Source organism: Ranitomeya imitator, chromosome 1, assembly GCF_032444005.1.
Source record: "Ranitomeya imitator isolate aRanImi1 chromosome 1, aRanImi1.pri, whole genome shotgun sequence".
NCBI lineage: Eukaryota > Metazoa > Chordata > Amphibia > Anura > Dendrobatidae > Ranitomeya > Ranitomeya imitator.
Genome location: NC_091282.1, coordinates 1,105,294,164 through 1,105,312,416, shown reverse-complemented (window position 1 = coordinate 1,105,312,416; position 18,253 = coordinate 1,105,294,164). Strand labels below are relative to the sequence as shown.

At 43.5% G+C, this 18,253-nt stretch overlaps 1 protein-coding gene across 2 annotated transcripts in view; it reads left to right on the top strand.

The window, feature by feature from the left end:
- UFSP2 (UFM1 specific peptidase 2) overlaps positions 1-18,253 on the top strand; it is a 47,082-nt gene that overhangs the window by 14,529 nt on the left and 14,300 nt on the right. The window contains exons 5-11 of one of the 2 annotated variants that reach the window (XM_069744333.1): positions 4,216-4,370; positions 4,552-4,744; positions 7,063-7,209; positions 11,304-11,468; positions 12,442-12,566; positions 13,770-13,846; positions 16,419-16,599. In XM_069744333.1, coding sequence (XP_069600434.1) covers positions 4,216-4,370; positions 4,552-4,744; positions 7,063-7,209; positions 11,304-11,468; positions 12,442-12,566; positions 13,770-13,846; positions 16,419-16,450 — 894 coding nt within the window. In that variant the 3' untranslated portion in view covers positions 16,451-16,599. Of the gene's footprint in view, positions 1-4,215; positions 4,371-4,551; positions 4,745-7,062; positions 7,210-11,303; positions 11,469-12,441; positions 12,567-13,769; positions 13,847-16,418; positions 16,600-18,253 lie in introns of those variants that run through there. The other variant, XM_069744332.1, reaches the window with a different exon arrangement.

The window sequence follows — 18,253 nt, the reverse complement described above, 5'->3', positions numbered from 1 at the left end:
GCTCTACTTTTGTCTCATCTGACCAGAGAACATTCTTCCAAAACGTTTTAGGCTTTTTCAGGTTAGTTTTGGCAAACTCCAGCCTGGCTTTTTTATGTCTCTGGGTAAGAAGTGGGGTCTTCCTGGGTCTCCTACCATACAGTCCCTTTTCATTCAGACGCCGACGGATAGTACGGGTTGACACTGTTGTACCCTCGGACTGCAGGGCAGCTTGAACTTGTTTGGATGTTAGTCGAGGTTCTTTATCCACCATCCGCACAATCTTGCGCTGAAATCTCTTGTCAATTTTTCTTTTCCGTCCACATCTAGGGAGGTTAGCCACAGTGCCATGGGCTTTAAACTTCTTGATGACCCTGCGCACGGTAGACACAGGAACATTCAGATCTTTGGAAATGGACTTGTAGCCTTGAGATTGCTCATGCTTCCTCACAATTTGGTTTCTCAAGTCCTCAGACAGTTCTTTGGTCTTCTTTCTTTTCTCCATGCTCAATGTGGTACACACAAGGACACAGGACAGAGGTTGAGTCAACTTTAATCCATGTCAACTGGCTACAAGTGTGATTTAGTTATTGCCAACACCTGTGAGGTGCCACAGGTAAGTTACAGGTGCTGTTAATTACACAAATTAGAGAAGCATCACATGATTTTTCGAACAGTGCCAATACTTTTGTCCACCCCCTTTTTATGTTTGGTGTGGAATTATATCCAATTTGGCTTTAGGACAATTCTTTTGTTTTTTCATTTAACCCCTTAATGACAGCCAATACACCTTTTAACTGACCTGAGATATAAGAGAATAGCCTCCCCATTCAGGTAACAATCCAGCAGCTGCCGGCTGCACACAATAGCTGACAATTTTCTGCATCAGCCATGATTAGTCTTTGCACCTTCCAAACCTGTTTAACCCCTTAGATGCTGCTGTCAATAGTGACTACATCATTTAAATGGTTAACAAAGTGTGGGGGCTTCATCTTTATTGCAATCGGTACCCTCAGATCTTGATTTTGTGGTCCTGATGTTTGCGGTGGCAATTCATGACCAAATAGCGGCCTTAGAGTCTGATGGCTGTTGCAACGTGTTCAGAAGTTAGCGGCATTTAGGTGGTAAAAATACACATTTTCATTTCTGACATGCCACTTTGTATTAATTCCTGAAAAGCACCTGAAGGGTTAATAAACTACCTGACTGCAGTTCTCAATATGTCAGTGGGTGCGGTTTTTAAAATGGTATCACTTTAGGGGTTTTCCCAATATATGGGACCTCTAATGTCACTTCAAATATGGATAGGTCCATAAAAGAACACATTATGTAAATTTCCTTGAAAAAATGAAAAACTACTGCTACATTTTTAAACCTCCTAAAATGCTAATAAAATAAAACAACATTTTACAAATGGTGCTGATGTAAAGCCGACATGTGGGTGGAAAATGTTATTTATTGTTTTGCTTGGGTATGACTATCTGGATTAAAGGGATAATCATTCAAAGTTTAAAAATTGCTAATTTTTTAACATTTTTATAACATTTCTGACATTTTTTTATAGATAAACACAAAACATATCGACCTAAATTTATAATTATCATAAAGTATGTGTTACGAAAAAACAGTCTCAAATTCACTGGGATTTGTTGATGCATTCCAGAGTTATTACTACATAGTTACACTGGTCAGATTTTAAAAATTTGGCTCTGTCACTAAGGGGTTAAGACAAATTAAATGAAGATAATAACAAAGAATTTGTGTTTGCAATCATTTTCTGGAAGAAAATTGGTATTATCTGACAGAATTGCAGGGGTGTCAATACTTTTGGCCACAACGGTAGGTGCCTATCTATGCGATCCTAAACGATGGTGTTTCAGGAGAGTCCAGGCACACTCCTCAATATAAAAAGCAGACTATTGGCGAGGATCCAACTGCACATACTGAATTTAAATGAAAAAATTGACAAATTAATATGAATAAATCTGAAAATAAAAATAAATAACAGCAACAACCTAAAAACAAGAAAGACAGAGAAGGACATAATGCACCAAAAAATGTATAAACGTAGTGAAAGTGGGGTACATGAAACCCAAAGCTGCATCCCAGTTGTTATAAAAAGGGCAAAAAACGAAAGTTGCTCATTTAGCCCATGAGGTGACAGTTCCAAGGGAGATTATCCAGCGACACTCCAGCTGCGCCAAAACTTTTTTGAACTAGCCGCCTCTGGCACCACAATGCACCCGGTCGATGCCCCTAATCTTGAGTGTTTCCGGGTCACAATTGTGGCACAGCTTGAAATGTCGTGGGATAGTCTTTAAGTCAGAGACATCAGTGGCATCCTTGGCCGCCCTGATGTCCCTGACGTGTTCCAGGACCCTCACGCGAGGTCAGACCGACATAAATCAAATTACATGTACGGACCGCGTAATAAACCACATAGCTGGTCCTGCATGATATGTAGCAAGTTATCCGGTAGTCCCTACCTCCATCCGCCGATGTAAAAGTTGTTGCTCTAATGTTCCAACATGCCAGACAAGATCCACAAGGGTAGCACCCCCATCTCTGGACCAGCCCCATTTGCATTGTGTCATTACCATTTTTCCTTTCCAAACACTGAATTTTTTGTCTTGTTTAATAAAAGTTTGTATTTTTATAATATAGTTTACAGTCTCTGACTTTTGGGACGTCATACTCCATAGTTCTCTGTAGGATTTCTCTATATTAAGGTGGTTAATGCTGATGAATCATATCATTATTTTTTTTGGTAGAAAACCGATTTGATGTTTTAGAGAAATTCAACATTGAAATATTATGCTGATGAGCTGCAAGTGCACTGGGTGGACAATGCACTTGCAGCTCTACTGCTTCTCTCCCTATTTCCTGCACACCATATGTCTCTTGTCTCTGACAGGTCCCTCTTATTTCACCACCCGCTTTTCCCTGCTGAGATCTCTCACCCGCGCCTGGTGCTGCCCATGTGCAATAAGGTCCTCAGGACGTTACTAGACCCAGCGAGTTGATCTGAGCACATGCAGCAGCAGGCACTGATGGCGCAAAGATCTTGGTAGGGAAATATGAGTGACTTGTCATAGACAGCAGTTGGGCACCGGGTGGAGGGAAGGTAGGAGAGCTGCAAGTGCAATGTCCCACCTCGCTGCACTCTAACTCATCAGAATAGTTTCTACAATGGATTTCCCTGAAATGTGCAAACTGTTTTCTAAAAGCAAAGTAAAGATTTGGTCTGTATTACCTACATGGCAATAGTTCAGGCTATAAAAACTTTTAAAGAAACTTCACTGAAATTTATCTTCAGACTTGTCTATGCCATGGAGGCGCTATCCGTTCTCAACGTGAAGGCTGTGTTGTACAACACGGAGCGTTTGGGAGATTTCCAACTTGGGGGGGGGGGGGGGAGGGGGTCTGCAGAGTTCTGCATCCCATTATTTAGGGCTATCACTCACATATCTCTATGGCATTGTCTGACGTGCCAGTATATAGGTGGACTTTCCTTTTAGCAAGGGATGAAGTGTTTCTCTATCTTTGGCGTTAGTAAAGTATACTTAAGCCGTGTTCACACTCTGTGGATTTCGGTAGGATTTGCATGCCCGATTCCCGTCAGAATCCATTAACACTTTGCCTGCCATGCTTATGAATGGTGTATTGTATTGTTCATTAATAGTGATGAACGAGTGTACTTGTTGCTCGGGTTTTCCTGAGCATGCTCGGGTGTCCTCCTGAGTATTTATGACTGCTCGGAGATTTAGTTTTAATTGTGGAAGCTGAATCATTTACAGCTACTAGCCTGCTTGATTACATGTGGGGATTCCCTAGCAACCAGGCAACCCCCACATGTACTCAGCCTGGCTAATAGCTGAAAATCATTCAGCTGCCGCTATAAAAACGAAATCCCCGAGCAGTCATAAATACTCGGAGGTCACCTGAGCATGCTCAGGAAAACCCGAGCAACGAGTATACTCGCTCATCACTATTCATTAACACTTCCTGGGGAATCCCAAGGCAAAATAATTATCGTGTTCCAGATTTTAAAAGCCACAGAAAAGCCACAGATTAATTGTATTGGTGTCCTCCACACGAGTACCCATGTCACACTTGGCCAATGACTGCACACTTTTGGTCATTTTGCTTGAAATATATGACAGTCCTTATTTTGTTGAGATTGTTCTATTTCTCGCTATGTTAGATGAGCGATTCCAATGTGTCTGTTGTCCACAGCAAGTGGTAAATCTCAGCCCCATGTTTGAGATGTCAACGACTTCTAAAGCGGTGGCCCCGACTCTGAAATGTAACACACAGTGTCATCATCTGGTGACCATCACCCTGTCTGTGGATTCGGCTGTGTCTCTCCCTGCAGAAGAGAAATGGGGCAGGTCAGATTTTTGCACAATTTTCTGATGCTGTCCAATACTATATGAGGCTTACTAGACCACGGAAGGGGGGGAAAAGCCACCGCTAAGAGGGAGTGGGGGGCGACTGATCCATATACCGCAGTCATTTGTGTGCACAGCTGAAGACATCTTGTGCTTTTTTTTCCTTTTCTTCTGGGCCCAGGGCACAGAAGATCCTCGTGAAGAAGCTCACACAGCAGCTGGCTGACATGGAGAAGTGCCTGATTAAGTATATGAAAGGGACCGCCATTCGCGTGGCAGAACCATTTCACTTCATGGTACCTGGGAGAGAAGAACTTGTCACTGTGGTCTACCCCGCAGGAGTGGCAGACTCTCAGCTAGAAGATTGTAGAAAGGTATGTTGGCTGCACAGATGTAGCACACGTTATCATGACCCACAAGGAACCATCTTGATAACGGAAGGTTGTCTTATGTGAGAAGCTTTAGAAATCTTAGCATTGCACAAGCCATTGACCAATGTCAGATTCCATGTTGTGACATCCCAATTCAGTAACCCGAGTCAAGGTAACCTTTGCTAGGTCTGTAGGTCAGCTCCAGTGTAAACCGCTGGTTGAAAGCCCCTTTGCATATGACCAAAAGGTTGTTCAGCAGCTAAAAAATTAATTTTTTTCAAAGGGCTCAGATCAGTTTAAAAAAAAAAATAAAAGGAGCAATATTCTCCCCCCGTTCAGAAAACCACCTCCGGTCCGGTTCCTGAGTATATCTAGTCTGTCCCGTCAGTAATCAGTGTCTGTAGTTGTGCCACGACTTTTTTACTTGCCGTTCAGTCAGTGCCACATAAAAAAGCCATTTAGATCCATTATGTTCCCCAATAGTTCCATGTGACCCCATTTCATTCTGCATTTCTCTTTGTACATTACATGCCTTATATCCAACACATGAACCCATTGTTCGTGTTCCCACTAACGGTGATTCACTGTGTGCAGAATTATTAGGCAAGTTATGTCTTAGAGGATTATTTTTATTATTGATCAACAACTCTGTTCTCACTCAACCCAAAAGACTCATAAATATCAAAGCTTAATATTTTTGGAAGTTAGTGTTTTTTTTTTTTAGATTTGGCTATCTTAGGAGGATATCTGTTTGTGAAGGTAACTATTACTGTGCAGAATTATTAGGCAACTTAATAAAAACCAAATATATTCCCATCTCTCTTGTTTATTTTCACCAGGTAAACCAATATCACTGCACAAAATTTAGAAATAAACATTTCTGACATGCAAAAACAAAACCCCCCAAAAATTAGTGACCGATATAGCCACCTTTCTTTATGATGACACTCAGCAGCCTTCCATCCATAGATTGTCAGCTGCTTGATCTGTTTACGATCAACATTGTGTGCAGCAGCCACCACAGCCTCACATTTTATGAGGGACCACAGGTTCTCTATGGGGTTCAGATCAGGTGAACAAGGGGGCCATGTCATTATTTTTTCTTCTTTGAGACCTTTACTGGCCAGCCACACTGTGGAGTGGTTGGAGGCATGTGATGGAGCATTGTCCTGCATGAAAATCATGTTTTTCTTGAACGATACCGACTTCTTCCTGTTCCACTGCTTGAAGAAGTCTTCCAGAAACTGGCAGTAGGTCTGGGAGTTGAGCTTCACTCCATTCTAAACCCGAAAAGGTCCCACAAGTTGATCTTTGATGATACCAGTTCGTACCAGTACCCCACCTCCACCTTGCTGGCGTCTGTGTCGGAGTGGAGATCTCTGCCCTTTACTGTTCCAGTCTCTGGCCCATCCATCTGGCCCATCAAGAGTCACTCTCATTTCATCAGTCCATAAAACCTTTGAAAAGTCAGTCTTAAGATATTTCTTGGCCCAGTCTTGACGTTTGATCTTATGTTTCTTGTTCAAAGGTGGTCGTTTTTCAGCCTTCCTTACCTTGGCGATGTCCCCGAGTATCGCACACCTTGTGATTTTGTTACTCCAGTAATGTTGCAGCTCTGAAATATGGCAAAACTGGTGGCAAATGGCATCTTGGCAGCTTCACGCTTGATTTTCCTCAATTCATGGGCAGTTATTTTGCGCCTTTTTTGCCCAGCACACTTCTTGCGACCCTGTTGGCTATTTGCCATGAAACGCTTGATTGTTCGGTGATCACGCTTCAAAAGTTTGGCAATTTCAAGACTGTTGCATCCCTCTGCAAGACATCTCACAATTTTGGACCTTTCAGAGCCCGTCAAACCTCTCTTCTGAACCATTTTACCAAAGAAAAGGAAGTTGCCTAATAATTAAGCACACCTTATATAGGGTTTTGGTGTCATTAGACAACACCCCTCCTCATTACAGAGATGCACATCACCTGATTTACTTAATTGGTAGTTGGCTCTCAAGCCTGAACATCTTGGAGTAGGACAACATGTATTAAAAGTATCATGTGATCAAAATACAACTTGCGTAATAATTCTGCACACAGTGTATGTTACATGGGCCGGCTGTACCACTGTATGTGAACGGAGCATGCATAGAAAATAACCCCCCCACAGAGAGCGAGGGACACTGTGGGATCTGCATCTCACTCTAAATAATTAGCATGTGATTGTTTTAAAGAACTTGGGTGGTGTTTGCTTTTATGGGAATTGGACCATGTGCCATGGAAGGAGGTGTTGGGTGCGCCCTTTGTTATCTAACTTGCTCCTTATCGTTTAGGCATTACATGGGCAGTATAACCTGCCCCTGGACAGACCATATTTCAGAAGAGCCAACGCCTATCATTTTCCTGATGAGCCGTACAGAGATGGATATCTCCGAAACCCACATGTCCACCTAAACCATCCCTCTCTGGAGGGCGGCACTGTGAGTATTGTGCAGAGTGCACTCATCTGTGATGGTGATACTGCCAAAATCAGAGGTTCCCCACATTAATGCATGGGGGCAGGAGGTCCTCCATCAGTTGTTTATCAAAATAAATCTTCTCTTTATTCCATGATTTTATCTTTATTTAGCATACGTTGCATTTAGTGGCTTTTTTCTCCTAGCTGGTGCAAAGTGAACATGTCAGCCATTAAAGGATAGCTCTACCTTTTGTCAAACCTTTCATTAACAGGAGTATGAGTATCATGAAAAAGAAGGGAATTCTGAGTTAAATGGATATTTTGATTTACATAAATATCAACTATCCACCAATTTCCAGAATATTCCTCATTCTCCTCTGGCTGCAAAACTGCTGACCAACCACTTCATAAAACTCCTCTTACCAGCGATCTTGTGGGAAAATGGGTTCAGAAAAGAGCGACCAGAATATGGGATCCAGTTTTTGGCCCCACGTTTAAAAAAGGATATTCAGAAATTAGAGTCAGTTCAATGGCGGGAACTAGATAATTACAATGGATGGAGGCCTCCCATATGAGGTTGGAAAAATTGGGCTTGTTTAGCTTAGAAGAAAGTCGACACGGAGGAAATCTCATTTACATGTATAAATATAAGCAAATACCATATATACTCGAGTATAAGCTGACCCGAGTATAAGCCGAGACCCCTAATTTTGCAACAAAAACTGGGAAAACTTATTGACTCAAGTATAAGCCTAGGGTGGAAAATGCAGCAGCTACGGGTAAATGTCAAAAATAAAAATAGATACCAATAAAAGTAAAATTAATTGAGACATCAGTAGTGTTTTGAATATCCATATTGAATCAGGAGCTCCATATAATGCTCCATACAGTTCATGATGGCCCCATAAGATGCTCCATATTAAAATATGCCCCATATAATGTTCCATGCAGTTCTTTTGTGGCCCCATAGACGCTCCATATTACAATATGCCACATGTAATGCTGCTTCTGCTGCACTAAAAAAAAAATGACATACTCACCTTTCGTCGCTGCTCCTCAGCGTCCCGTCTCTCCGCGCTGACTGTTCAGGCAGAGGGCGTCCCGCACACTAATACGTCATCACGCCTGACCTGAACAGTCAGTGCAGAGGATGCGGAAGACGGAGCGCCGGTGGAACGCGGAAAGGTGAATATGAAATACTCACCTGCTCCCGGCGCTGCTGATGCGGTCCCTTCATGTCCCACGGTCTCCGGGTGAGGCAGCTTCTTCCTGCAGTGAGCGGTCACATGGTACCGCTCATTACAGTAATGAATATGCGACTCCACCCCTATGGGAGTGGAGTCCATATTCATTACTTTAATGAGCGGTACCAGTGACCGCTGAACAGGGTTAGATGCTGTCGCGCCCAAAGATCGTGGGACATGCAGGGACCACGTCAGGAGCGCCGGGAGCAGGTGAGTATTTGACAGCCATTGCTCCCCCTCACCCGCCGACCATGACTCGAGTATAAGCCGGGAGGGGCACTTTCAGCCCATTTTTTGGGGCTGAAAATCTCGGCTTATACTCGAGTATATACGGTACACAATCTCTGACCACTTGAATAATTGTCGTGATACAGAGTGATTCCAGCAATGTGTAAATAAAATCAATAGTTTATTGAAATATATTTAAAATTACACAGAATAATAAAATAAACAATACAGGGTGGCAATACCCTCCAAAGGGGGGATGCAAAAGAAAGCTGGGTCACAGCAAATTGCCTTATATAGTGTTGCTTCCTGAAATGCCAGAGGCACCACATATATACAATTGAAAGGGGAAAAGTACATCACCTACAATGATGGCGTAAATAAAAGGACCCAAACAGCAGGACCCGGGGAGCCGCACTTTCCCAACCCCTACGACGTTTCCCGTAACTCTTCTTCTGGAAGCGATTTGCTGTGATCTCTGGCTGTAGAATTTTGTTATTACACTGATCACTTTAATCTTATTGAAACCCCGCACACAGCTTTAGGCTATGTGCACACGATGCGGAAAATGCTGCGGGTCCGCAGCAGTTTCCCATGAGTTTACATTACAATATAAACCTATGGGAATCAAAAAACGTTGTGCACATGCTGCGGAAAAAACGGCGCGGAAACGCAGCGGTTTACATTCCGCAGCATGTCACTTTCTGTGGATTCCGCAGAGGTTTTACAGCTGCTCCTATAGAAAACCGCAGGTGTAAAACCGCAGTGAAATCCGCAGAAAAACCGCGGTAAATCCGTGATAAATCTGCAGCAAAAACGCAGTGTTTTTGACCTGCAGATTTATCAAATCCGGTGCGGAAATATCCACAGTGGCCCATTATACTTGTGCGCATAGCCTAAAAATGATCTTTATGCTATGAAATATTAACTGCATCAACCTGCCATATATCAGAATGTATTCCTATAGGACCCCATTAGCTGACCCAGCCTTCTTTTGCATCCCCCTTTGGAGGTTTATTCCCACCCTTTATTGTTTATTTTATTATTCTGTTTAAATATATTTCAATAAACTATTGATTTTATTTACATATTGCTGGAATCGCTCTGTATCTCTAGACAACAATTATTCAGGTGGTCAGAGATGGTGCATTTGTTAATGGTGTTTAGAGAGTCTAGCATTTTCCTTTTTTTTGGACACTTACCGTATTTGAATCATGTATCAATATATCTGTGCTCAGTACAAAACACTGGCATGTGGCTTATTCCTTCCAAGGACCATACTAAGGATTAGGTCATTAGGGGTGGAAGAAAGGCAAATCTGGCAGCTAAACAGGAAAGGGTTCTTTACAGTTACAGCAGTCAGACTGTGGAATGCCGCCCACAAGAGGTTGTAATGGCAGACACTGACAGATTTTTAAAAAGGGCTAAATGTTTTCATCAATAAACATGACATTGTGGGTTATGGTTAATTTACTGACAAAATGTACAACTGGTGGAGAAAGTTTAAACTTCATAGACCTGTGTCTTTTTTTTCAACCTACTTAACTATGTAACTACATAATGGTGAGCAGTCTCCAAAAAAAATGTCCAATGAGGAACGGTTAAAAGATCTGGGAATGTTTAGTTGCAAAAAAGAAGGCTGAGAGGAGAGGTAATAGCTGTCTACAAACATCTGAAGGGCTGTCACAGTGTAGAGGGATCATCGTTATTCTCATTTGCACATGGAAACGCGAGAAGCAATGGAATGAAACTGAAAGGAAGAAGATACAGATTAGATATTAGAAAAAACTTTTTAACAATGAGGGTGATCAATGAGTAGAACAGGCTGCAACAAGTGGTGGTGAGTTCTCCTTCAATAGAAGTCTTCAAACAGAGGCTGGACAGACACCTGTCGGAGATGGTTTAGTGACTCCTGCGTTGAGCAGGGGTTGGACATGATGACCCTGGAGGACCCTTCCAACTCTCACATTCTATGATTCTATGGGGGGGCACAGGAGAAGGGATACACACCGATGTAACATATTATCTTTTCAGGGGCTTGGTGATAATTTATTTACACTAGAACACCCCTTTCTTAGAGAGGTGTATTAAAGGGATTACCCTGCCTTACGGTTCAAGTCTGTAGTCACTCGCTGTGCTGGAAGCAGGCATTCATGTGCCTGTAACTGCGATTTTCACACTTCCAGCCATATTCCGACTAGATGTGTCCGGCCCCACTCAACACACTTGCATTGAGCAAGGTCGTGCAAGTCTAGCTGGCGTGTGACCGCATGTATGCAAATCACACACTTGCAGTCACGTGCCCGCAGTTCCCGGCACTGGAGAATTCTGACATCACGCATTGTGCGCGCCGTCAGGATTTGCATAGAGTGACTGCAGACTTGTACCTATAGTCCCGGACAACCCTTCTATGGATCCTCATCTTGACCAAAGAGCTTTTCGATCTGCAGACATCACACTGATTTGAAGATGGACTGTGAAAGGCAGAATTTCCCCTCTGGTTATGGTGCAGGGAATCGAACAATTTATTGACAGGTTTGTGACATTAAGCAAAAGGATTATGTGTATGTGCCTACAAAAACATGGTCGTTGTTAAGAGATAATAATGATCACATGTTTTTACCACTAATATTTCCTCTCTCTGTAGATCTCCATGGTACAAGGAATCTATAGCTACCATCACTACATGCAGGACCGTATGGATGACAATGGCTGGGGCTGCGCCTACCGATCGCTCCAGACCATCTGTTCCTGGTTTATCTATCAAGGCTACAGTGACAGAGCCATCCCGACACACAGGGAGATTCAGCAGGTAATGGTCATCGCTGCCCCTCACAGGGGGCACACTGAGGGCTGCTAATATCAGAGATCTGTGCCAGTGAGATGTCAGCCGCACGGTGTAGACGCATCCTAAGACCTAATTGGATTGAGATGCTTTTTATGGTTGATACCTATGTTATACTGGAGAAATCTGGAAATTTTTTTGCAGAGGTGGGCTTAAATACAAAATGGAGATCTCTTGGCACCACTGGTTGACAAGCCAGGGATGATACTTTCTTATTTTTTTTAAAATGCTGCGCACTATATGTACAATAGCATTGAAGGGTTTGTCCCATGTTCTGTCTTCAGTAGCACACCGTGGGCCCTTGTTAGCCGCAGCTAATTTGCAGTTTCTAATTGATCAGTTTGGGTTGGGGGCATGGGACCACCAAAGAAAACTGTGTCCTTTCCAATGCTGCAAGCAAGCGACAACTTCTAGACTTCAGGTCCGCATCAGAGCAGCACTTACAAGCTCTGTAGCTAAAAGCCTGTAAGCGCTGTGCTCCTTTTCTAAGAGATCAGCCACCTTTTCATAGACTGCAGGTATGCCCAACACCCAAGGCAGTAAGCAGTACACATAATTGAAAATCTCCCCGAAGAGCTTGACTTGTAAAGTTGCCTTCTTTTCTATGAGCACTTTGTTTCCTATTCTTAAATGGGTAAGATAGCAATCGCCAACCGGCCAGTGTCTGCAGGTTACTCGGCACAATCCTGCTGACAGGTTCCCTTTAAAGAGCGATCTTGGCATTGCCAAGGTCAGAAATCGTGATGCCATCTCTTGTCCTGGTGATGTGCTGCTCATCTGCAGTGGTAAATCTGGGCACGTGCCCATGTAGGATGTCGCCAGCACCCCCACCAGTGTTCGTACAGCTCTGTATAAGGACGGCAGTGTTGTAACGTGGTGGAGGCCGCTGTCGGTGCAGCGTGTGTATGTTCATTTGATGGATTTGGTCTTTATTCCGCAGGCTCTGCTTGATGTCGGAGATAAACCCGCAAGCTTCGTTGGATCCCGGCAGTGGATCGGCTCCATAGAGGTCCAGCTGGTGCTCAACCAGCTGCTCGGGGTCACATCCAAAATTCTCTTTGTCAGGTGAGTGTCCCAAATTCCGGCCGACTCTTGTTATTCTTCATCTTCATTGCTCCTATAGCAGCACCATTTTTAAAGCATCTGCTGTCAGCGAATGGAGCAGTCTTGTCGACAACCGGAGGCTGAATACCCAGACCAGATAGTTGTCAGCGCTCAGGATTTACTCCAGTCATATTCAGTGTTGGCACATACATCTCTCCAGGCCGGATCGTGCCATACCTTGTGTCAGTGAAGGAAACCTGTATAATAATAATCCAAACTGTTTAGCTTTCATCTGCACAGGTTTTCAGCTCCTGGGCATAAAATGGGCTAATCCAGAGCATTGATAGCAAAACGGGAAAAAACATAATCTCCCCAACAAATCAATAGTATATGTGAAAATAAGAAACTTTGTAATATATCTTATCAGAGGAATCTGCTTCTTTCTCCTCCACTGATCGTTTATTCTCAACATTCTCAATTCACAGCATAAACCCGTTTTCAGAGGATACCGCTTTCCCATTACTGAGATAGGAGGTGACAGCTGGTGCTTGTAAAGTTCTATGGTGAACTGTACCCGACCTTTCCGGAGAACGCTCTGCCAAATGCCTGTGTCGCCTCTCGCCCCTTCCTCCTCCAAAGGATTTTACAAGCACCAACTGTCTCCTTCCATCTCAGTAATGGGAACCTTCACTGTATTTAGCTTGTACCTATGAATTGAGAGAGAAAGATTAGATATTACACAGGGGCTTATTTTCTTGTATACTACTAATATATGAAATACAAATTAAAACAATGATTATTCTATAAATTAGGCCACTGCATGTCCGTTATGTGGCCATACAACCCAACAGCCGGTTTATCTGTATAGGCAGTACAAGGATTCCGGAAGGTGGATATTAAACCGCCGAGCCCGGGTTTGGCTTGGGGATTTGTCTGGCCGCTGCTTGATGTCTCTGGTAGTAATATGCAGTAGAGCCAGGCAGCATGTTACGAGGGAGGTGATCATTTTTGGATAATAGTTACCGTAAGTATCTGTTTTTACAGAAGATAATGGCATAAAATTTAGCCCCCAATATATTGAATAATCCCTTGTGTTACAGTGAAATGACAGACCAGCACATGTAAACCTACTGCTATATAGCGGACTTCCTACTGACAGGCGGTGTGATACTCGAGGGCTTACAGCTCTGGCGGGGTCACTGAGCTTCTGTTTTGCCTCCACAGTCAGGGTACTGAGCTGGCATCCAGGGGACGGGATCTCGTCAGTCACTTCCAGACAGAGGGGACTCCTGTGATGATCGGTAAGCACACTGTACACGTGAGTACAAACCGGGGAGGTGCTGGTAGCAGGTAACCGGAACCAGAAGACGGCCCATTGTGTAATTCTATTAATATTACACATCAGTATTTATACAGAAGCAGATTCTGGCTCATCTGACTATAGATACACCCAGGTTAAGACACTAACAAATACAGGGAAAAAACTTCTTCAGTAATTAAAACTTTCCCAGTGGCTTAAGGATGTGGAAGGGTTGATGTCTTCATCATTGATGGTCTAGGTATTGTCTTCTTTCATAGTGTTCTAAAGGAAGACAGAGGGTTAATAAGAAGTCTGCTCCTCTTAGACAATGAAGACTCACCAAGTTTAAAGGGGCTGTCCAGGCTTGGGGCAAAGGTCTACTGTCACCATGTGACTGCAGCCAAATGATGCCAACTTGTGTAGTGTGTGCTGTCACATTCCCCAGTATTTGCCGAACTAGTCAGTGATCACTAGAACGCTTTTACAGTACGCACATATTATATACACATAGCTCTGCAGCACACATTATACACACGTATAGCTCTGCAGCACACATTATACACACGTATAGCTCGGCAGCACGCATTATACACACGTATAGTTCTGCAGCACGCATTATACACACAAATAGCTCTGCAGCATGCATTATACACATGTATAGCTCTGCAGCACGCATTATACACACAAATAGCTCTGCAGCACGCATTATACACACGTATAGCTCTGCAGCACGCATTATACACACGTATAGCTCTGCAGCACGCATTATACACACGTATAGCTCGGCAGCACACATTATACACACGTATAGCTCGGCAGCACACATTATACACACGTATAGCTCGGCAGCACGCATTATACACACGTATAGCTCTGCAGCACACATTATACACACGTATAGCTCGGCAGCACGCATTATACACACGTATAGCTCTGCAGCACGCATTATACACACGTATAGCTCTGCAGCACGCATTATACACACGTATAGCTCTGCAGCACGCATTATACACACGTATAGCTCGGCAGCACGCATTATACACACGTATAGCTCTGCAGCACACATTATACACACGTATAGCTCTGCAGCACACATTATACACACGTATAGCTCGGCAGCACGCATTATACACATGTATAGCTCTGCAGCACGCATTATACACACAAATAGCTCTGCAGCACACATTATACACACGTATAGCTCGGCAGCACACATTATACACACGTATAGCTCTGCAGCACACATTATACACACGTATAGCTCTGCAGCACGCATTATACACATGTATAGCTCTGCAGCACACATACACACGTATAGCTCTGCAGCACACATATACACGTATAGCTCTGCAGCACACATTATACACACGTATAGCTCTGCAGCACGCATTATACACACGTATAGCTCGGCAGCACGCATTATACACACGTATAGCTCTGCAGCACACATTATACACACAAATAGCTCTGCAGCACGCATTATACACACGTATAGCTCTGCAGCACGCATTATACACACGTATAGCTCTGCAGCACGCATTATACACACGTATAGCTCGGCAGCACGCATTATACACACTTATAGCTCTGCAGCACGCATTATACACACGTATAGCTCGGCAGCACGCATTATACACACGTATAGCTCTGCAGCACACATTATACACACGTATAGCTCGGCAGCACACATTATACACACGTATAGCTCGGCAGCACGCATTATACACACGTATAGCTCGGCAGCACGCATTATACACACGTATAGCTCTGCAGCACACATTATACACACGTATAGCTCGGCAGCACGCATTATACACACGTATAGCTCTGCAGCACGCATTATACACACGTATAGCTCTGCAGCACGCATTATACACACGTATAGCTCGGCAGCGCCCACACTGTATACCGCTTTCCAAATTATCCAAATGCTATTTTTCTCTGATTTTCCTAAATGGTCGATGCAAATGAATCGGTATAATGTTCACATCATCGGCCGTTAGAGGATAAATCACATTTTATTGGACAGACCTCTATTAACAGTATTTTTTTCAAACCTAAAAAAAACCCTCAAAATGCTGCTTCACATTATTATGCACAACAATGTTTCCAAATATCTGAGGTTGCAAAGAACTGAAAATGGTCATTTGTGGAGTGTGCACTCAAAAACATCCCAACAGGCCAAGTTGCATGTTAACATAGGACCCTTCTTTGATATCAACTTCACAATTCTTGCATCCATTGAACTTGTGAGTTTTTGGAGAGTTTCTGCTTGTATTTCTTTGCATGAAGTCAGAATAGCCTCACAGAGCTGCTGTTTTGATGTGGACTGCCTCCCACCCTCATAGATCTTGTGCTGGATGATACTCCAAAGGTTTTCTATAGGGTTGAGGTCGGGGAAGATGGTGGCCACACCATGAGTTTATCTCCTTTTATGCCCATAGCAGCCAATGACTCAGAGGTATTCTTTGCAGATGGCACAGTTCTTCTTTTTGGTAACAAGGAAGAAAGTGGTCAGTCAGGGCCTTTTAAGTATATAAAGTTTCTATCAACTCTTTTCCCTTGATTTCTAGCCCAAAACATGACTCCTCCACCTTCTTGCTGACGTTGCAGCCTTGTTGGGACATGGTGGCATCCACCAACCATCCATTAATCCATCCATCTGGACCATCCAGGGTTGCTCGACACTCATCAGTAATCTGCATCCATTTCAGCACTTGAGCACTGTTTAGTGGTGGCTGAATAGTAGGTTTATTTACAACTACAAGTCTCAGGAGGATCCTACACCTTGAGGTTCCTGGGACTCCAGAGGCACCAACACTTCAAATAAGATGTGAAACCTGTGGCTGCTTAGTTATGTGGAACGTCCTTCTTAAGAAAGTATAATATCTGATAATCCAAATTAGTATTAAACCAAGAAAAACAAAGAAAACTAATCTATCCAATAAACTTTATTAAACAAAATAAGGATAAAAGACTGACACAACACCCAGACCCCTCTAAATGGGGGTGGGTCAATTAAAAAACCTGGCCCAAAAAGATTATAAAGGGCAAAGGGTGGGAGGGACAACGGGGCCGATAGCAAAAACCCTACACGTCCCTACAAATATTCCCTGCCTGTCTGCGGAGGTTGGCACCCTCTTGGACGCAATATGGCGCCCCCGCTCACCGTCGACTCACCCTTAAGGCCCTATAAGTCCCTCTACATGTATAAAGATACTATACCACAAACAACACCCAATACATGGCCTAACCAAACTCGGGACCAAAAAAAGAGAAAAAACACCAGGTAGTGATTCACCAGTAAAGACAAATGGTCTGACCGTACCAATCCCTAATGCTAAAGTATAACGCCTGAAACTAAGGCTAATACACCCTAAGGAGTCCCTAACCGAGTCTCCCTACCTGTCAGCGGAGGTTGGCACCCTCTTGAACGCAAATGGCGCCCCCGCTCCTCGGCGGCTGCCCCTATTAACCCTGGCTGAATCCCTAAAAGAAGATATATCGGGATACTAAATACGGGTGGTGCCTTAGGGGCTATACTAGTGACCCAGATAAATAGGTCCCTATAGCTCGGTCAGACCCTAAAGATAAAGCAAATAGCAACAATACTTAAACCAATGCTTGCACGGCAATAGGAAAGATGTATATAACAGCTTAACGAATACAACTATATTATGATCACAGTTGGTAAAGTACTCGTATGCAAATACAATGGTTGCGGGGGAAAAAAAAAAAAAAAAAAAAACACACAACTGGTGAAAAACATATAAACTTAAAAGGCCTGAAACACTTATCTGTGTTCAGGTCTCGCCTCTACGCGTTTCCCCCCCATGATGTGGTTCCTCAGGAGGCATATGGGAAAAAGAGATACTGTGTGAATAGATCACATCAGAGATACATGTTGTGCCTGGTTGCAGGTCAAGGAAACACTGACTAAAACGCCATTAAATAGTCTCCTCCCCCCCTCCCCAATAGGGACAAAGGGTTAAGGGGCTAATTACCACCTGTGTTCGCCGCTTAAAAAAAAAAAAAAAAAAAAAAAAAAAATATTCATGTTCATATTCATGTCCACCCCGCTCCAACAGCGCATGTGCCTGGGCGCAATGTTTCTGTCCGGCATCTCATCCCTGGACAAACAGCAAAAGCGCATCGACGCCGACTTAAGGCTAATGTAAATAATGCCATAAACACCTTTGCATACAGCTGGGTGCGATATTCATACCCACCCAGCTGTATAAGGGACACCCATACTGGAGCCACAGCAACGGAGGACAACTATACCGGGGTTACACAGGGACATTAAACCACACATGTTAAACATTATAGCTGGCACATTTTGCGCCCTAGAAGCGTAGTGATTGCGCCATTGGTTATATTTAAAGGACCCCTTACATGTAATCACAGC